General features: G+C 37.1%; 1 protein-coding gene across 1 annotated transcript in view; it reads left to right on the top strand.

The window, feature by feature from the left end:
* Positions 1-3,557: 3,557 nt before the first annotated feature.
* Positions 3,558-21,879, top strand: part of HFM1 (helicase for meiosis 1) — a 38,319-nt gene continuing 19,997 nt past the window's right edge. The window contains exons 1-16 of the mRNA XM_064147982.1: positions 3,558-3,636; positions 4,002-4,123; positions 5,302-5,620; positions 6,406-6,671; positions 8,523-8,570; positions 10,368-10,438; positions 12,506-12,638; positions 14,391-14,542; positions 14,884-14,961; positions 15,086-15,247; positions 16,235-16,435; positions 16,520-16,608; positions 17,480-17,523; positions 17,616-17,717; positions 19,770-19,915; positions 21,340-21,434. Coding sequence (XP_064004052.1) covers positions 3,566-3,636; positions 4,002-4,123; positions 5,302-5,620; positions 6,406-6,671; positions 8,523-8,570; positions 10,368-10,438; positions 12,506-12,638; positions 14,391-14,542; positions 14,884-14,961; positions 15,086-15,247; positions 16,235-16,435; positions 16,520-16,608; positions 17,480-17,523; positions 17,616-17,717; positions 19,770-19,915; positions 21,340-21,434 — 2,099 coding nt within the window. The 5' untranslated portion in view covers positions 3,558-3,565. The remainder of the gene's footprint in view (positions 3,637-4,001; positions 4,124-5,301; positions 5,621-6,405; positions 6,672-8,522; positions 8,571-10,367; positions 10,439-12,505; positions 12,639-14,390; positions 14,543-14,883; positions 14,962-15,085; positions 15,248-16,234; positions 16,436-16,519; positions 16,609-17,479; positions 17,524-17,615; positions 17,718-19,769; positions 19,916-21,339; positions 21,435-21,879) is intronic.

Genomic DNA, 21,879 nt, shown 5'->3' with positions numbered 1-21,879 from the left:
ACACAGTGGTAATTGGCTGCCTTTTCTTATTCACTTCTACCTTGGTATAAATTAGGACTTTACAAGCAGCGAGAGCAATTCCCAATGAATTCATGTTTGGACAAGCTCTAAATCTACCACCAGCGGAGTCTCTCCACGTTCCTTTATTATCATTTAATGGTGAATTTTGCCCCTTCCTTTCCCACTGGTTTCAGGATTTATGAGCGTAGCTTATTGGTTAGGTGCGAAGGACAGGCCGCGCCTCAGCGCGTAGCGGAGCCAAGCCGCCCTGCTCCATTGCGTGCTGGCGAGAGCCCCCAAGCCCTGCCGCGGCGAAGCGCGGGAGCGGCCGGTCCTTCCCACAAGCGCCGGGAGGTGGCGCTCCTCTGGGGCAGTGCTAGGCAAGAACCGGGCGGCAATAGACGCTGCCCTCTGGCTCGCTCGGCCGCCCCTGCGGCGGGACGCTGCTCGCCCGGCGTTGCTGGCTGAGGCGCTGCCGCCATTTTGCGCGGTGGTGGTAGAAAGGCGCTGTTGGTGAGGTGGGAGCAAAGGCTTGAGGTTCTTTTTCCTCAGTGGAGGGAGGGGGGCAGGAGAGCGAGCCTGACAGTGAGTTGAAGCTGAAGGATTTCCCAGGAACGGAGCTGGAGTGCTGTGTGGTGGGGATGCCCCTTGTCCCTTGAGGGCAGCTGGTGCACAGCTGGCATCCCTGAAGCAACAGCGTTCGCTTTGGGTCCCCTTGAGAGAGCACTGAGGGGAAATACAGAGGTCTGAGGAAAGGATTTGATTTTGGGGGGGGGAAGCAAACATACAAACCCAGAAAACAGCAGAGGGGCTTCAAAACTGCAAACCTGAACAAACCCTCGTGTCGAGAAGTGTTTGTTAGTAAGACTGTAGTAAGCTGTTTCTAAAAGCAGACACTTGGCTTACAGGAGTTGGCAGAGATCTCTTTGTGACTCAGTGGTCTCTGCTGCTTCTGGTAGTACCTGGCTCAGTTCCTCTGCTGTGCGTTTTCCTTGTGTTTCAAGTAGCATTGAGAGTATAACAAAGGCCTTTGGTTGTTGTCTGGGGAATGTATTTTGCTACCCCCCCAGCCTCGGCTTGAAAGTCTGAAAGGCTTTCCACTGTTTCTTGGCAGAGGGTTTTGAGGCAGGTGTCTCAGCTGGTAGCCAGTGAGCAGGTGGATGAATGCAGAGCTGCATCAAGGTGTGTCGTGCCAGGATTTTCCACTCTTAGAGTGATGTCATAAATAACAGGCACAAACTGGTGTTCATGCAAGTTAAGGCTTTAATAAAGTTGCAGGAATCAAGCAATGTACAGGCCTGGGTGCGAGGAGAGACTCTGATCTACCCCAACGCACACCCTCTGGCTTCAGTTTTCTCTTTTTATACCCTAAGTTCTAAGAAAAGGTTGGGCTTTCTTTATCAGTTCTTAGGAATGTGAGATGTCTCTTCCACACAGGTCTCCTTTTATCCGGTGGTCCCTCTGGTAATCTTTGATGAAGTAAGGGGTCTTGCTTAAGTGTCTTCCTCATGAACTTCAAAGTCCTGGTTCTTCTATTTGCTGACACAGGAAAGGTGGCACCAGGAGGAATGCATTTCCATTTAAATATGCAAAAGACTATCTCTTCCACATGCCTCCCTCCTTTGCCAATCTAATTACTCTTATCTTTAAGCTTATTGAGATGGTGGTGCAAGCAGGAATGCAGTTTTATTCAACCCCCCCCCCCTTCCTCCTTGTCTGTGACCTCTTGCCACGAATTGATCGGGTCAAACATATGATTCTATATATTTCTCACAGTGACATCCCCTTTAATTTTTATTTACATTATCAAGCAGTTGGAGTTAATGGAGCCAGTCAAAGAATGCGTGATGTTTAGAATGTGGGGGTTCTGAAGGGCTTGGGAGATTACATAGTATGTATATCACAAACTACACAGGGATAGGAACTATAAATCGAAATTAGTTGCATAGATTTCTCACCTGAGGTATGAAGACCATTTCATACTGCCATGCAGTAAATGTAACTCCTTGGAGCTGATGGAGTGGTGGTTATTGAGCTGGGTAGCAAGCACTTAGTGCAGGTAATTGCTGCTTGAATAGCAGCAACTCGATAGTATTCATGATAGAAACTTTCTGATGCCATTACTGATACCTAAGCCTGAGAACTTGCTGTAGATTATTGGCACTAAAAGCATGCAAAACCAAGGTGTCTAAATTAGCTGCCTTTGTTAGATTTATTAATGTGAAGAAAAAGAAGGCAAAACCTGGCAGGGGGGGAGTGGCAGAAATTGGCAGAAGTGGTGTTTGCAGACCTAACTCTTGAAATGTGGAAAGGGCATTGACAGATTCCTTGTTTGAAGTTCTAAAACCTCTCTTCACCATGTTCACAGACAGTTTTGATTACATGTTCTCTATTTTGCCAGCATTGTGAAATGTTTTCTGTTTTAAATTTGAAACATTTCTCTGGAATATCTGAAGTTTTGCAGGTTCTGTGGAAGGAGAAAAATAGGTTTACTGTTTTTGATTCACAGGTGACAGCATGCAGTAATTAAGTAAGCCCAAATCCTATTTGCAAAGCATTCTGAAAGAAAAACTTATGTTACTAATGAGACACTGGAGTGCAAAAGAGGCATGGCCTTTGGTTTATCTCAGTGGGCAAAAAACAAAGCTTTGCTTTATCACCAGATTTGGCCTTTATTTAGAGATTTTTAACTTACATTATTTTAGTATTCCATCATTTATCTCAGTTAATCTAAGATTTTTTGACTTCTAAAGTCCTTTCTGTGGTGTTCTGTTACCAAGAGCTTTGCCTTTTAAACTTGATATTAAGCAGAATTAGAAGCTGTGAAATCTCTTGACACAAGCACATAAAGAAAACATGTTTAATGCACAGAGTTAGTGCTAATGGAAAAAAACAATTAACTGGAGTAATTTTGATGCTGGTTTATATGATAAATTAGAAATCATCTCCAGTCCTGATATTTCAGAACAAAGCTGTTAACAACCATAAGGAGTTTGGCCCATAATCTGATCATCCAGGTAAGACATTTGTATGCAGGTTAAAAAAACAATTTGATTTGCTTGTAAATAAAAATAATTGTTGATGCTTGTATAAGTTATAATTTTATTTTGTGAAAATTGACAGATTGTGATTGTACCACATAATTTCCATCAGAACAGGAGCAGTCTGACAAGAAGTACATATGGTCTGCAGCTTTTTATAAATAAAAAAAAGGTCTTAGCATGGTTATTTGAAATTAAATAATATTAACTTTATCTGGATCTTCACTCTTACTCATTTTCCCTCATGACATGTCATGGTAATGTAAGGCGTTTTTGAAATGCAGTCCTGGAGGATTTTTGGTTGTATGTAATAGCAGTCATATTTTATCAGGAAAGAAGTTCTCTTTTTGAAGAAGAATTAAAGATGCAGACAACAGCTCTGTTAGAAAAAAAAAGGAAAGAAAAATATTGGCACTTTGAACTAACAAGGTTTCTATTGTTTACAGAGCAGATCTAGTAATGTCAGTATCACAGTTCTTTGTGTTGTCTTCTGCAGATTAAGAGACTTCACATTTGGTCTAAAAATGTTCAGCTCTACAGACGTGGTCTTTTCATTGGATAATTTGTTTTATGAAAAACCAAACACAAAACAGAGGTAATTCTTTACAGTTCAGTATTTATAAATATTTTCCACAATCTGCATCATTTTACAGCAGAGAAGTTTCTTGTAACTCCCTCGTAGAATTTTCTTAATCTTTAGAATTTTCCAGGTTCTTAATCTGGGTTTTGAAATGTTTTTCCAAGCACACAGTAGTTTCAGTGATGCAGGTGGATCTTAGGGCTACAAGTATGGGCAGAAGTTTAGGTGCTTACAATTTCTGTGATGAAAAATCACATAAATGAAAGATCTTTTTTCTTTTTTAAGCAGGAAAAACAGTAGATAATTAGTGATTTTGAACTAGATGTTTTGGAGTGCCCTTAAAGAATGCTTTTACCTTAATAGCATATGTTAAAAAATAGGTGTCTAGAAAATGAAAAGCCTCAGGTTTGGCATATCGCACCAGCTCCAGCTATTGCTGAAATTCCAGCTGCAGAGGAGTTACAGAGGGAACTGGAAGAAGGCTCAGCCAACACCAACATGGGTAAACTATCATAGAATAATTTAAGTTGGAAAAGACCTTTTAGATCATTGAGTCACACTGCAAAGTCTCATTAAACCATAATATTTTACATTCATTTCCAATAGCTTAACAAACAATTATCTTGACAGATAATTCCTCCTCTTTTTCTTAATGCTTTGACCTATGAAATATTCTGTATATGCAAATACAGATGAAGGATGCATTTTTGTTGACAGTGATGATTGTATGTGTGTTTGGAGTCTGCTTTGGGCATATACATACTTACTTTGCAGAAGTGGGCAATATAAAAATTTCAGCTACTCCACATTGTGCCAGGAAGCATCTGTAAGAGCATAATGCAGCACATGGACTAAATAACCTGTCTCCCACCCAAGGGACAGAGAGTTTATATGAAGCTAACTTTCTCCTTCCCTTTTGAGGCTTTTATCAGATTACTGTGCAGGAGGCCAAATTTTAATGGGCTGCTACTAAGTGGATTATTCCTTCCATCTAAACATTCAGGATCACCTCAGGGAAGTTTGTTTTAAAGAACTTAGTTGCTTTATCTGTCAACTAGATTGCCACATTTCTTAGCTGCTGCATTGATTTGTGATGTTTTCTGCATAGGTTTTAACATTGTTAAGACAGAAGAGTTTATTTTCTACTTTGTGAAAGAGCAATTCCATTAAGAAATACTCAAATAAGATGTCTGGTGTTTGTAAAATTAGAACCACTGCTATTATACCACAAACAGGCTGTTGTAATTTTAAGCTTCCAGATGGATTACACTGAAATTAATAGGCTGCAGGATAGAGCTGTTCTGGACTCTTGTTTTATTGAATTATTTCTGCTCTTGCCTTAGGATATTTTGCCAGATCAGGTCACCCAACTTTATTCTGGGACAGACTAAAGAGTTGCTGTCTTACAAAATACTCTGCAGTTCTGAGGAATAGTTCTGCTCCATTACTTCATATAGGAAGCATAGAAAGTAATCCTATGTTTACAATATTTTAACTGACAACAGATGCATTCATCAGCAGAAGTCATAAAATACACACTCAAGTTATTGCAATTAGAAATAATCAGTTCATGCAATATATGTGTGCATTTTCCCCATTTCTTGTGAAAGATAATCAATAAAATGATTATGACCAGAAAGAAGGAATATTAATATAACTAACAATGCATTGTTTTTATAGGAAGAATAAAGCACCAGAAATCTATAGACCAATGTAAGAGTAACATTGAAGGAGTAAATAAGTCAGCAGCACCTGTTCCTTTCAGTGCAGCCTCTGAAAAAGAAGTGCTGCTGTTAAGTGTAGGAGAAAGAGAGAAAATCGGTTTTCAGCACGAAGCTCTGAAAATGGCTTCATGGTTTCTCTCTCCTGACCACAATAAATCTCAAACAGGAACAGGGGTTTCTCAGCAAGCTGGTGCAAATTTTTCACAAAATAAAATATTAAGTAATTTTCCAGAAAACAGTTACGATGAGAGTGTCCATTCAGCATTCAGAAAAAGGTATGTGTCTAGTTAATTCTGATAGTTTATCAATTGTTAGGATCATGTTTTAAATACACTTGTTAAACATCAAGTTTTAGATCCTTCAGTTGAAAGTACTTTAATAGGGCTCCAGACACTAATTATTGTCAGTATTTAAAAAAAAGTGTCACCCCCCTGCTCCCCCCCCCCCCAAAAAAAAAAAACAACCAAAAAACAAAGGCAGCCTAGTGCTCAAGTTAAATATGGCCTGAGCTCAGCCTCTTAAGAGAACATTTAAGATGATGTTTGCTTCTTTTAAAAAATTGTTAGGCAACAAGGATTTTTTCAGAATGCTGTTTTGAGTCCTTATCCACGTGGTAATGAGCAAAAGCACTTACTTTTCAGAGCAGTGGTCAGCCAGCCAGAAATACCTTGAGCAGTTCTCAACATGACTTCATTGCTTGCCTTGGAGGAGAGCTTTTACAAATAAATTCCTCTTCTTTGCCCAGTTCTTCTAATTCCTAAGATCCTGTATGTCTGCATTGTTTTCAATTATGCAGAGATTGACAGTTAATCTGCTATTAGGATTCAGAGCCTTTCTGGACAGGCACTTTGTTCTTTCAGATTCTGTTTTAGAATTAAAATGTATCTTGAAAAAGATTTTCTTTTGATGGTACCTTGTCAGATGAAAAAGATTAAGTACAACCTTTTCTTAACAATTGCACTTTACTAGTTCTGCTTCTAATACGAACATGTATTTTTAAAATATTAGAGAACCTGTGAGACATTACAGTGAACTAACTAAAATCTGGAATCTTTTGCAGCTTATTTAAAGCATCCAGTTATACATACAAAAATACAGAATTTAAAGATGATTTTATGGAGGTGAAAGAAATTGATACTTCTTCAAATAGAAGTGAAAACCTGAAAGAAGTAAGAAAAGAAAGTTTGTGGAAAAATGATCAATGTGCTTCAATAAAAGATGATTCAGATTTTACTCTGAATAGACTAAATGATGTGGACATTGCATCTAAAAATGGAATGAAATTAAAATCGTTTTCTGATACTGCAGAGATTCTGAATATGACAGGTAATTAGCATTGTTCTATTTCAAGAAAAATAGTCCATTCTCTGTCTTTTGGTATGTTATAATAATCATGGATGTCTATAATTTGAAGTAGAATGAAGAACATTTTCCCACCAGCAAAAGGTGAGATAACTGGCTAAGCTTGGTAGAAAATACTGCAATGTTGTGCAACTTAATTGCATTGTTGTTTAATATGAGCTGAGTAAACAACTTATGACAGTGAGTCACATTTTCAAACGTGCCAATTCATGTAAATCTGTTAGAAAAAAATCAGTCCCCAAGCAAAAAAGAGCAACCCCATCCCTTATGAGGTGGTCTTATCTTCACTTAAGCCTCAAAAATGAAAATATGATATGTTTGTGATGGGGCTCATACTTATATCTTTTTAGAATTAGATTTTAAATAGGAAAAAAATGGGGAAATGGAGGTGAATGGTGAAAATTCTGATGAAATTATGACATACTTGGTTTAGAAAGTATTTTTTGTTTGTTCGAGTAGTTACTAAATATCTGTGGTTTGTTTCTGTATTTTAAGCTTTCTGGGATAGGGATTGATTTCAGCTGTGAGTGTATCTTGTGTATCTGCTTGATAACTGCTACAGAAATATGAAACAGGAAATTAATGCTAGCCTAAAACTGTCAAGCAAAGTGTTGGCTTAAAACAGAATTTAGGGCTGGGTAGGAAGAGAATTCTGGTTGCCTTCTGTGCAGTGGTGACTGGATTTGTGATTGTGAGGAAAGCAGTGGATGTTATTGACTTCAGCAAGGACTTTCATACAATCAAAGAACAGTCAAGAAACATTATCTTCCACAGCATTGCTGTATCTAAGTTAGGACATTAGGAATGGATGAACAACTGCATGGATAAAAAATATGTTAAAATATGTTTGGGTGTTCAGGCTCAGAGGATGATGGGTAACAGGTTGCATTGCCTACACTATCTGCCATGAGTACTGCAAAGGTCTGCTCTATAGTAGAAGGCTTCCAGGGATCTCATGGAATTCAACAATAACAAATGCAGAGTCCTACCTCAGGGAAGGAGAAGAACCTCTGCATTAGACTAGCTAGAGACAGTTCTGTGGAATAGTGCATAAGGTCTGGTCAACAGCTCACTGACCTGAACATGCAGTGTGCCCCAGCAGTAACAAAGACTGATAGCACCCTGGCTATTGTTACCAGGAAGAAACCCAGGAAATTAAGGGAAGTGATAATCTCCTCCTCCTTGGCACTTCTGAGACCATTTCTAGAACTGCATCAAGTTTTAAGCCTCTGGTACAGGCAACACTTTCTTAAAACTGGAGTGAATCACAGATTGATTAAGGTTGGAAAAGAACTTGAAGTCATCAAGTTAGATTGTCAGAACACCATAATGCCTGCTAAACCATGTCCCAAAGTGCCATGTCTACACGTTTTAAGAGCTCAAAGGACGGTGACTCCACCACCTCCCTGAGCAGCCTGCAGTGAAGAGATTTTTCCTGATAAGTAAACCTCTCCTGGCACAACTTCAGGCTGTTTCCTTTTGTCCTATCACTAGTTACTTGAGAGAACTAATGCCTGCCTCACTACAACCTCCTTTTGGTTAGTTGTTAAGGGCAATAAAGTCTCCCTTCAGCCTCATCAAGGGTAAACAATCCCATTTTCCTCTGTCCTTCCTCGTAGCAGAGAGCTGCTAAAATGCTCCTTTCAAATTATGTGCTTGTGACCTCCATGTCCTATCCCGTCAGCTCCCTCTGTATCACCTGGCCCTTGTTATAGAGTTGCAGCTTGGACACATAGCTTGGAGTTGGGAAATTAATTTTCATGGTTATTTGTCAAAAAATCTGATTTTAAGATTTTGCTACTTTTATTTCTTTAGGAGCTGCAGGAAGAAAGTTGGAGCTTTTAAGGGCTGTTGCAGAAATACGTATCCTTGTATTTGCTGTGTCTGATTTACTGATTTTATTACAGTGCTTTTACATTTACAAAATCAGAGCATTTAATTCAGAGCTGTAGGAACTCATGCATTACACTGTAGTAGTTTTGATTTGTAATGCCCTACTGGGAATTGAATGATGAATAGGTGTTTACCCTTTAGACTTTGAAAGCTAGAATGACAATAGGACAGCTTGTGGATAATTCATTGCTAAGCAAATTTATTTCAAATGTTCAAAAATTCTCCTAAAAACTTTTTTTTTTTAAGATGCATTTTTTTTGGTTTACATAGTGTATATGCCATAGAATCAGTCAGAGTTGGAAAGGACCACAAGGATCATCTGGTTCCAACCCCCCTGCCATGGGCAGGGACACCCTACCCTACATCAGGCTGCCCACAGCCTCATCCAGCCTGGATTTTGTATGCAGACACATATACACATCACACACAGTATCACCAAGGTTGGAAGAGACCTCATAGATCATCAAGTTCAACCCTTTACCACAGAGCTCAAGGCTAGACCATGGCACCAAGTGCCACGTCCAATCCTGCCTTGAACAGCTCCAGGGACAGCGACTCCACCACCTCCCCGGGCAGCCCATTCCAGTGTCCAATGACTCTCTCAGTGAAGAACTTTCTCTTCACCTCGAGCCTAAATTTCCCCTGGCGCAGCCTGAGGCTGTGTCCTCTCGTTCTGGTGCTGGCCACCTGAGAGAAGAGAGCAACTTCCTCCTGCCCACAACCACCCTTCAGGTGGTTGTAGGCAGCAATAAGGTCACCCCTGAGCCTCCTCTTCTCCAGGCTAAACAACTGCATTTTGGCTGCATAACCGAGAGAGCACTGCGGACACTGCTGCTTAACTCTGACATACATCCCCATACTTTAACTAAAGGAAAAGTAAATCTTTCTTCCTGTCCCATTTTATCAGGAAAAAATAAACTCCACATATTCGATATGGATATGTATTTATGTTCTGGTGTGCCTACAGTATATTTCCATTCTTTAATCAGATTTTAATTTTTTTTTTAACTCTGTTTTGAACTCATTAACCATCAATATTTCCTCCCCCTCACAACTATCTTTTCAATATTTTGCTTCTAAGTTTAGGCAACCTAAATTCATGTGTGGATCATTTTAGGAATGGTCATCTTTTCCAAAATGAGTGAGGGCTTAGTTGTTCTGTTGCCAATTAGAAGGTCCATGTTTTGCATTTTGAAAATATATCACTTGTTTAGAGGGGTAGTTGTAGGTAAGTGGTTTTGTTTTCAAAGTCCTTATTTTGTTTAGCCAAATATTACTTGCTTTATGATTTCTTGATTTACTCATTTTTCTTTTCCTCTTTATTTATTTATCTAATGTAACATTAATCTGATGCCTCAGCAGTTCCTTGTTTTTGTTACCGTTGGGTGTTACGTCTGATTTTGAGTGCATCCTCAGCCAGATTGGATGGTTAGTTTGTCTGCCTGTGTGGCTTCAATGCAAGACCAGACAAGGATGAACTCATTTGGATTTGTAATGTAACAATACTCTCTTTCCTCTTACTCATATTTTAGACAAGAATGTTGCTATCTGAAGAATACAAAGTATTAGAAATAGAAAATATCTTTAAAATCACTGTCAGCACTAAGATATTATAGATTAATGTCTTTGTTATGACTGGACTTACAATATTGTGCTAATGTGTGATATATAGATTTTAACTTTGCATTTAAATTCCAAGAAAGAGATATATTTAGAGTTCTAAAATTTGTAATTTCCACTTGCTTTCAATTCCTTAACACTGTGAAGCAACCCAATTTAGAAGTATTTTTAAGGACTTCCCATATTTTAACTATGCACAATCTAAAGCTTTGGATGATGTAAGTATGAAACATTAGCTACAGCTACAAGTAGCACTCTGTTGATTAATTTAAATGACATTTTAATATTCAGAACTTAAAAAAGGTTAGAAAAATGGTATTTTATATAGAACCTTTTCCTGGAATAATTGAGCAGGCTCTTGGTACCTGGGAGAAGAAACCAGAAGAACTTCAACTTTATTTTTCTCAATTTTAAATAAATTTGTGTGAAGATCTAAATTATATATATATTTATGCATACAGATAAGTATTTTTTTTAAATGACTTTCAGAATATTAGAACTTCAGAGAAGGTTGTCCTCTTGGACAAGTGATGTTTGTCCAGCATTTTATCAGCTATGCTCTTTCTTTAAAGATGAAACTTATTTTGAAACAACCAATTTGAGAAAAAATTGTATTGTAGATCTTGCAAAGAGGAGGTACAGGATCCATCAGTCTTCAGAGCATTTGAAATTTTATTCAACTCTACAGGAAATCCCAGTGTCATTTGCAAACATTTCTAAGTGTGATTTTTTTTTTTAAGCTACTTTTGATGTTACAAATGCTTTTTGTTTGAATTTCCTATCCACTAAGTAATACTTTATAAAGAGAAGATTCTGCTTATATGAGCAGAAAAATCTTATATTTAAATTATACAAGGAGATGTATTTTTTTTCTTTCATTTATTTTTAGTTTAATGCATAGATTTGGAGTATTTTTCCTTACATACAAAATTATGCATATATTGTGATGAGAGTTACACATCATATTTGCCTGTCAAATAATATTACATGACTCTTTGTTCGTAGAATAATGGAAGACTGTAGCCATAAGCAAGATGTACTTTTGTTAGCAAAACCAGAGTTCTCAGGAGAATAGCCTGAAAAAAAACCCTCAACTTTTTTTCCTTTATTGGCTCATGTATTGGCACTCCTAAGTCTAAAATTGTTTGTAAGATACCAGGTTTTATTATCACTTGTGTATAAGACATGACATGTTAAAAAATTTAAGATAAATCAATGTTTAAAAGGTAACTTTTTAGGGTGCTGTTTTTTTTAAGTGGTTAAGCCTGCAAAATTCTACTTGGTAGCAAGTCTGTGGTTTGGAGTAATAAAGTATAAGCATGCAACTTGGCAGAATTTCTTTGGTCGATTTACAGTGAATGTTACAAAGGATTACTTTAACAAAACTTGGGGAAACTTTGTGTTCATGCTTCATTGATTTTTGTGAGCTTTGGAAATCTGGGAATGGTGCATGAACAATGGCAGGTACTTCTTGCAACAGTTCAGCAGTAGCACCACCAGTGTTGGTCATTGCTATGCTTATAAATAAAGTGCTAGGTGACTTATGTTCATCTTCCTGAGCTCATAACTGTCACAGAGCAGTAACAGCTACAAGGAAAGGGGGGGAAATGTGAGATTAGTAGAATTGAGAAGTTGGGAAGGAAGGAGGGAAATGGAGCTGCACAGAGCATGCTGCATGGATAGAGGATGGGTTAACGACACTGCAGAGGGGGAAGGAGAGTAGAGTCAACCCTAGCAGAGGAAAATGAGAGAAACTGACATGGACATGCCTATTTCTGAGGTGGCAGAGAGAGAATGAAATGTGGGGAAATGAAGCATATTCATACATAACCTTCTTTGATCATTAATGAAAACTCATTATATTAATATATATTATACAGTAATAGTGGAATTTTGAAAGAAGACTGATTTAAAGAAAGAAAAAAAAACACTTAGTACAAAATATCTTTGTGCTGAGCCTACATCTAGTTACATTTGGACACTGGCAGGGATGCTGTATTAATGTAATTTACAGCTAGATACTGGGGTTTTGTTTTTTTCCAAATGGTAGACTTCATTACTTGATGAACAGTATCTCATTTCTGTTTCCACAGCAGATGTATAGCAGAAGATGTTCTTCTTTTGCAATAACTTAAAGCTCACAACTAATAATTTTTAGGGTATTACATTTATCAATGTAATAATAATTTCCTTGTGTTGTTTTCCCCTAGACGATGCTTGTGGAATGTGTGAACAGGTACAAAGAGCTGCTGTATTATATTTACTTCTTTGCCATTCTTTTCTAGCTTCTTTATACAGATAGGAATTTTGTGATTTGTGCTCCAACTGGCTCTGGAAAAACTGTAATGTTTGAGCTAGCTATTACAAGATTACTCATGGAAGCCCCACTGCCTTGGTTAAATATTAAAGTTGTTTATAGTAAGTGTTATGCAGCTCTAAACATTTTGGTGACATCAGTAGAAAACATCTTTCTTTAAATGTAGATATTTGCTGTGAGTGCTTTAATAATACTGAACTCAGATATCTTAAGAAGTTGTGACTTACCTCATTCTTTTAAAACTTACTTACTTTGGTATGTTTATCTGTGACACCAATGTGTTACCATTGTAACTATTGCTGGTGTTTAACAGCACTGTAATATTCAGCATTACTTACACAGATTTTAAAATCTTGTGGAGTTTGTCCTCTAAGAAGGCAAGATGTACATGAAAAGGGAAGAAGGAAGAAGAGGAAACTAAACCAAATTCTTAGTAACAGAGACAGAAACCATGCTGTATCTTTGATACACCAGATGAGGGTTCAGTTTTCCAGTATTCACTTACCTGCTGAAGTTCATGATTAACTGTTGCTTTATGTCTACTAGTTCAGAGGCAACAGGGATGTCATCTTCGTGAAGTTAGTCACACCAGGAGAACTGAGTTCATGTCATTTAAATAAGGTTAAACTGGTGGGTTTGTCCCAGTTTCAGTTAATTCAAACAGTGATATATTTGTTAGTCTTGCAATTATTATGGTTAATCTTTTTATTTTCAAAAGTTTCAACTTTTTTTTTTTTTAAATCCAATGTGTTCAGATTCTTACAATAAGGCTAATGTTGATTTAGAGTTTTCTGTGCATTCCAAACAGATCTTGTATAAATGGGCATGCATTATAGTTTCTCTGTCAGATCAAGGTGGATCACATTTCAGTGTGCAGTAATGTTTTTTTATTACCTTGGTATAATTGATACAGATTGGCTGGTTAGAACTTCTGGTAAGGAAGCAGTTACCTGAACGTGGAATTAGATCTACTGCCCCTTAGAGGTTCAGGAGTGATAGAGGAGACATTTTTGTTTTCTGAATGCTGGAACAGAGGTGTTAAGCAGATTACGTGCTGCCACAGTGTGCTTTGGTATCTGGTTTGTCAGTGGTCCAGTTTCTGTGATTAGCTTGCAATAGTGTAAATTACCCTTGTTTCCCAGTAGTTTTAACACATGTTAAGCATTGGTGACTTAAGTTCTGGGAGTCATTACTAGAAAGAAAAATAATGAAATAAATAGATTGTTTTAGGAGTCTTGTTGTTGAGGGCCAACATCAGAGCTGCTATTTGCTATGTTAGCTGATGCTGACAGTATTAACTGCCTGATACGATCCTAACTACACTTAGCTGTACATTTGGTTTAGATAGATTCTGATTTTTTTATTTCTTTGGTATTTTGTCTCTTGCTCATGAAGGATTTCTTGTTTCTACCCACTTTTCTTTCCGAATACAGAGTGATTTTGAACTGAAAAAGAGTTGGCATTTTTATGATTAGAAAAGATGCATTTCCTGTGTTTGCTTCCATCTGTGAAAGAACCCTTGATAACGGAATAATTGTTTCCTTGTGGGATTGATGAAAAAATCAGGATTAAGGGAGGATATAAATAGCCCTAATTAAAGAGTTCTGGTTCTGATTACTGAAAGGGAATTACTGGGGTTTAAAGATCAGCATTGATCTGTGCACATGGAATAGGATAATAAGGAAAATAATAACCAGTCGCAGATTTTGTGGTTCTGGGAAGAGAATTTAAAATTAGGGAAATTAAATTAAAGAAGACTTTTTCTAAAATATATATGCATTTAGCACTGTTAGCAATACGATTGAAGGTTGGATTTTTGTGATATAACTCTGATTATTCTGTATTCTTTTTAGTGGCTCCAATAAAAGCACTGTGCAGTCAGCGTTTTGATGATTGGAAAGAAAAATTTGGACCTATAGGACTCAGCTGCAAGGAGCTGACAGGAGATACAGTGATGGATGATTTATTTGAAATACATAATGCTCACATCATTATCACTACACCTGTAGGGTTTGGTCTCAGTTTTTAGAATAACCTAGAATAAGGAGACGTTAGTAGTCTACGAATTGTATGCTACTAGAACTGTTCCCTTTTTTGCTAATAAGTGATATTTTCATGATCCTTATGCTTGCCTGTGCTGTTGTGTGTACAAGTTCATATAAACAGTCAGCAATATAATAGTGTGCCAAATGAAACATGCATGGCATTAGCTTCAATTAATTTAACTGATTTTATTTAAAGATTCATTGCAGTTTAAGAATGGCTGCCTGTACTGTAATTCTGGCATATGTTGGTCTTTAAAACACCTTTCACCTTCTGTTGTTGGTTTGGGTTTTTCTCTCCTAGGAAAAATGGGACAGCATGACAAGAAGGTGGAAAGACAACTCTGTAGTCCAGCTTGTAAGACTCTTTCTTATTGATGAGGTAAGAAAATTAATGATTTTGCTCTTGAAGATAAAAAGAAACTTAGAAAATAGAATGTTTATTTAACATGTATGTAGTTTGTAACTGAAGAAATATTTAGCAAGTCTCCCAAAATTCCTTATAGGTGCATGTTATAAAGGATGAAAGTCGTGGTGCAACATTAGAAGTTGTTGTCAGTCGGATGAAGACTGTTCAGTCTTCTTATTGGCGTCATTCAGAAAGTCATGACACTGTTCCCCCCTTAAGATTTATAGCTGTTTCTGCAACAATCCCAAATGCTGAAGATGTAAGAGTTACATTTTAACTGGTTTTTTTATTACTGTCATTGCATGTTATAAAAAATTACTTAGAGTTATGTGATGGTTTGGGTATTACCCACCCGCCCCCACCTAACACTTTGGGAATCACCCAGGCTAGACTCAGTGGCTCTGGAAATTGAATGAAGCTTTATGTTTACAGCTTAGCACAATATACAAGCAGGTATTTACAAAATATACAGTTATATACAGAAATATACAAGTTAAAAGGTAATACAGCAACACAGCTCCCCTCCCAGAAACCTAAGTCCCCAGGAGGTGCTCTCAACCACCTTTCCACCTTCTCCAACCCTCCTCTACCTTACCCCAGACATTGCTTTGTGCCCAAGGAAGATTGGAGGGTCGGCTGGGGGGAGTTAGGAGGCAGGTGGATTAATCAGGGAGACAGCAGATTAGGTTAGAGAGGAAAAGTGCAGCTCAAAGCCCAGGCAGTGACTGTCTTACCTATATTTACGTTCTTATGCATGTCAGCAAGCCTATGAGTGAAGTAGACACCATTGTTTCCCTTTCACAGCCTGTAATCTAATTCTTCTCACCAAAACGTTCTAGCTAGCTTGCAACTAGCACAAGTTAATAAATTTGGATTGATAATAGGGTTGTCATTTTGAAGATGTCAGCTAAAGGCAGCTGTATGGTTGATGGTAATGTTACCAATGACCTACAGCCATGTGGAACTGTAAGCCAAGAATGGACATGCTGAAGTTTTAAGATTTCTGTTCATGATTTTTGTCTCTAAATAAAAATCACAACAGACTTGAGATTTCAATCTGAATTACTTTTGTCCTGTAGAAAGTGGAACTTTGCCTTTGGTTTTAATGATAAAAGCAATGTCAAACGTGTTAATATATTGTTTACACGTGACAAAAGGTAGGTTAATTATTGTGTGATGCATTCAGAGCACAATATGATTAAAGGCAGAAATTCATTGTTTCCATTCTATTTTTTGGTTTTTAAAGATTGCAGAATGGCTTTCAGATAGTAAGACACCTGCTGTATGTCTGAAAATAAGCGAGGATCAACGACCAGTGAAGCTACGCAAAATAGTTCTTGGTTTTCCCTGCAGTGACAATCAGACAGAATTCAAATTTGACTTGACTCTGAACTACAAGATAGCTAGTATTATACAAACATACTCAGAACAAAAACCAGCACTTGTGGTACGACAGCTTTCTTTTGCATCACATTTTAAATTCATTCTTCCTTGAAAGTGTTGGTTCAAAAAAATCTTCTCTTATTTTTAGTTTTGTGCCACAAGAAAAGGAGTACAGCAGGCTGCTTCTGTTCTTGCAAAAGATGCTAAGTTTTTACTGAGTATAGAACAGAAACAAAGGTATTTTTATATTTGAATTGTAATAAGTGTTTGGACGTTTCAGTAAACTTGTCATATCTGTGAAGAAAACTGTTGAGGTAATACAATTTCTAGCAGAGGAGTGTCTCCAGAAAAATCATCACAGCTGACATTTCTTTTTGGCTCTTGGGTAGTTACATTGGCTTCTAATATTTTTAGAATACTTTTCACAAAAATGAAGTTGTTTGTAAAAGCTGCTTTCTAGACATATGTTTCTATGACCCTTTAAGGCTATGTAGCGCAAAGATAGGTATATGAGTAGTTGAATTGAATGTGGTCTTAATAGTATTTTAAGTTAAGCCATAAGTAGTGTTTCCATTATTACATACATTTAATAAATACATCCCTGACTCATATTAATTATTACTTACTTGGGGGTTGCCTAATCATGGCAGATGCAGAAGCTACTTTCTGATTTTTGGACCTGAAACATTGTCATCTTTGCCTTATTTGAGCCACATATCTAGGTTGTAGGTTGTGAATTGAAAAGATAACTAGGCTGGAAGGGCTGCAGCAGCTGCCCAAGAAGATGGGAAAGGTGGTGGTTGAAAAATATCCCAAAAATTCATATTGGTTATTTAAGACTGTCCTTTTGATAATTGAACATGTAGTTGAAAGCTAAGAGCATCTTTAAAAGGCATAAATACAGTAAAACTGCAGCAAATGTACAAGAAATGTACTTGTTAAGGAATACATATTACAGCCTGTCATGGGATAATTGTATATCTAATTTCATGTGAAGCTTTATTTTTGCATTTTTAAAAGCATACTTGTGTCTATGTGTGTGTGCCACTTTCATTAGTGAATGCTTTGTGATTTTTGAAGTACTGATTTTTATTATTTTTTGTTGTAGATTACAGAGATCTGCAAATTCATTGAAGGATTCCAGACTGAGAGGTAATAATTACCTCACTGCTTCTCTGCTCTCTGAATGAATATTTGCTTGAGTAAATTTAGTCAAGTGATGGATGTAATTATTTCATTATCAGATCTTTTCATTTGTGGTGTGGCTTATCATCATGCGGGCATGGAGTTACCTGACAGAAAAATAATTGAAGGAGCTTTTACTGCAGGAGATTTACCAGTGCTCTGTAAGCAAATTTAACTTTGAAAGTAAGAATGTTGTTAATGTATCCTCAGAAGACTGCAGTTTGGAAATAATTATATTTTATGATTCTATAGTTTGTTCAACCTCTGCAATTACTTTCTCAAGTTCCAGATAAAAGTATGTTTGTGTTTCACATGCACTTTTACCCAGTGACTATACATACACACTGTTACTAAAGACCATAGAACTTTTCTTCCTTTCAGCAAACACTGAAGTCATCCTCCTTCGTATGTCTATATAAGACTGACTATGTCCATTTCCTTTTCATACCCCTGAGCTATCCCGTTGAGGTGAAACTGTCTGCTAGTGTGTCTTTCCACAGAGTTCACATGACATTTTATTTGTTTGTGTCTTTTGCAGCAGTGGCTTCCCTGAAGGTTATCTTTTACATTTGATGCTTCTTATAGATGGGCAGGGTGTTTTGACTGTGGACAAGTTCTGAGGAAACAGTTCATTTTTTGTTACCTGAAATGAGAAAGGGTCTCTTTGAGACATGATGGTCTCCTCTCATTCAGGCTGTCTAGTCTTGTCAAAAAAACATTCAAACCCTGTGGAAAACTGCCTGTGTGGTTCATGTGCAACACTGAAAGATACCTGGATTTTTGCTTTCCTGTACAATGGTGATGACTCATTGTGAAAACTGTCATCTGGCAACCTTACTAGAGTTGCAGTACCCGTGGCATTAATAAGTCTTCACACCCCTGCAATCTACTGTACTTTGGCTTCCTGGTACACTACATATGGCTTTGCCAACTGCAGTGCCGTTTCCAAAATCTCAGAATACTGTGGTTCTACCATTGCTCTTTGCAAAAATCACTTTGAGACCCTGCACCACAGCTGGGCACAACATGAACACACATGAGCCACCACTGAAAAGACGCAAAGTTGCTTAAAGTCCTTTGAAAGTTATAGATTGTATGAATATTTCACTCATTTGAGATACTGGAATTGTGTTTTTATAAGTGAGGGGAAGTTGAAAGAGTATGGGATGTATTGCCCTTTATATGTCTGTAAGCATGATGGCAGGTATGGTTTTTAACACACCTGTCACAGATACCCAAAGGGAGAAAGTACTTTGGCCTTGAAATAGAGTGTATGTATCCTCACAGCATGTGCCTGTTTATATACATGTATATACACACACATACGTAGACTGAAGCTCAGATTGCACTGGGAAGTTACCTTTCTTTCCAGTTGTTTAATGATTAGGTCATTTTGCATTGATTTCCCCATTTTGCTTACCATAATATGATGAAAAACCTGTAGTACTCTCACAAGGTGGTGTGGTTATGCCTTTAGGATGGATTCTTCTTTTCTGAGTTGTGTGTTTTTACTAATTTTAGTTCTTTTTCCATTAAAAAAAAAAAAGAAAACTCATTAATACTTTGTTTTCCTAACAGAATAGTTTTATCAGTTGGCCTGTTTAGCCATCTTTCTGTGTTCAGTTCCTGCCACCCCATATATTCATTAAAGAATGTTAATTAGAAAACAGGAGTGTGAGATAATTTGCCACAAACTTAACTCTAGTGGCTTGTATGTGAGAGTTTGTATTGGTAAAGCACTGTGATAGTACTGGTGGCGGTTCTGATTTGGTACCACAAATATAAACAATGCTAATGAATGATAGATTTATATATCTGAAATCACTACAAAGCAAAAGGAAGTCATGACTGTATTCAAGTATCTAACCAGAAAGAAATAGGAATAAAGTTTCTTCACTGTTTGTATGTTATATTGAAGAGGAATAGGATTCTAGATTATCTCCAAATGTTAAGAAATGTTTACATTAAAATATTTAGGATGCCATTTGTTATGGAGTACTCGATAAATTAATTACAATTATCAGATATACAGAAATTGTGCAAATACATATCTGTAATCTGTGTCTAGTTCTTTGTTATTGAGAATGCCCACTGACTTCACGAGAATGTAAGACCTCTAGAAATCAATAGTTAGTCACTTATTTGCTGCTTGTTTAATGCCAGACATTTAAGTGTTCTTCACCTTGCAATCAATGTACTTTAATCTGATGCAGTTACTACTAGTACCTTAGCTATGGGAGTCAATCTGCCTGCACATCTGGTGGTTATAAAATCCACAATGCACTATGTTGGAGGAGTGTTCCAAGAATACAGTGAAACTGATATTCTGCAAATGATTGGGAGAGCAGGAAGGCCTCAGGTAAGTTAACTGTATTATACTGATGGTGTCTGTAGGCAGATCAGTAGAAACTATTTTTGACAACAGTTTTACTGCAGTGTTTGGTTTGTAAAGGGTTGCTATTATTACCCCTGTGTAACTTCTTAATTGAGAAAGAAAACTTGGTGTTTATATTGTCTTCTAAAAAGTACTGCTTCACCTTGCTGTGAATCGAAGGATTATACTTGGGTAATAAAATGAATGTGGATTGAAGAAAAAGTAGGGAGGTGGCACACAACTTATAAATTACATGACAAAAAAATCTGGGATATTTAGTAGCATAGAGAGAAATGTGCATTTGTTCTCATATTATCAGAACCAGAAAACATCTAATTAAATTAGAAGTGGTCTAGAGGGGAAGGGTCAGAAACACTACCTTCAAAAAGATAGCATTCATTTTGCTTCCACAAGAGGTAGCTGATGCCAAGAACGTAGTGATTTAGAACTGGTTTACTCATTGCTTTGGTTGAAAAAAGAATGGAGAGGCTTAAAATTGATTATTTTAATTATACCTCCTTGAAGTCTGTGAGTAATATGTGTTAAATCTTACACATTTAAGTCTTTAAATGTTTAGAAATACAGGTAAAGCCTAACAATGGGGGATAGCTTACCCCACATCAGTCTCCAGGGTCTGCTTTTACTAGCCACTGTTTTTTGTTGTGTACGTGACAGTATTTTATCCAGACTTAAGATCTGTGACAATTCCATGATTCCTGATTTTCTTAACTGATTGGAATTGTTGTACTAGAGATTGTAATTCAGTAAGATTTTTTTTTTTAAGTTGTGACTTGGAATACTAAAGTTTGCTTTAACTTATTGAGTCAAGACGTGAAATATTTACTGAGATCTGTCTTTCATTATTACGCTAAACTGATCTAAAAAATGCAAAAGTCAGGAAGCTTTTCTCACAAAACTCAATCAATTTGACATTATGTTTTGTAATCAAAAAAAATACTAATGTGAGACGGCTTGAGAGATGATGACTGCTGAAAATTACTGTAAAATGTGTGACTTTTTATTCAAGATTTTCTAATACTTGAGGATTCCTAATGAGAATTTGTGTGAGTAAATTATTTTCCATGCTTGTGATTTGGAATCCTTTCCTTTGCTGTGGATCTTGTCACTATGTGTTTGTGGTGTTTCCTGATGCATAGGTACATTGGAACAAACAGGCTGGTGCACTGACCTGCCTGCCAGCAATGGTTGGAGCCCAGAGTCCTGCTTGATACACAAATTAGTTACAACTTGCCTTTAAGTTAGAGAGGCTTTGGCATTCAACAGGCATTTCAACAAGGATTTTCAGAAAAAAAAGTTTTAAGTATTTCAACAGATATGTGATGCTTATTCAACTGGAATGTTTTGCTAAGATCTAAAGAGCAGGTTTTGTTCATGGTTTTATTTTTCAGTTTGACACTACAGCTACAGCAGTCATTATGACTCGTTGTAGTACAAAGGAAAGGTATACACAGATGTTAAATGGTGCTGATGTAATAGAGAGCAGGTAAATAAGTATTTTTCATATTACTATATTAATGGTAACAATGTTTCATTGCTACTACAGAACAAGGTGATGCAGTCTCAAGTTGTTCTGGGGGAGGTATAAGCTGGATGTTAGAAGGAAGTTCTTGCCCAGAGTGATTTGCCATTGGAATGGGCTGCCCAGGGAGGTGGTGGAGTCACCATCACTGAAGGTGTTCCAGAAAAGACTAGATGAGGCACTTAGTGCCATGGTCTAGTTGATTGGCGAGGGCTGGGTGATAGGTTGGACTGGATGATCTTGGAGGTCTCTTCCAACCTGGTTGATCCTTATTCTGTGAACTCAGATGAGTTTTGAGGTAGTTTTTTATTTCAAGGAAATTCAAACTTTTTTAAATTCAAGGAAAATTAAGCTATTTAGAAGGTACCAACCTCTTTTTTGTCAACTAAAACTGTCTCTGGAATATCTT

This window comes from Pogoniulus pusillus, chromosome 8, assembly GCF_015220805.1.
Source record: "Pogoniulus pusillus isolate bPogPus1 chromosome 8, bPogPus1.pri, whole genome shotgun sequence".
Classification (NCBI taxonomy): domain Eukaryota; kingdom Metazoa; phylum Chordata; class Aves; order Piciformes; family Lybiidae; genus Pogoniulus; species Pogoniulus pusillus.
Note: the sequence above shows the minus strand (reverse complement) of the source record. Positions and strands in the feature narration are given on the sequence as shown.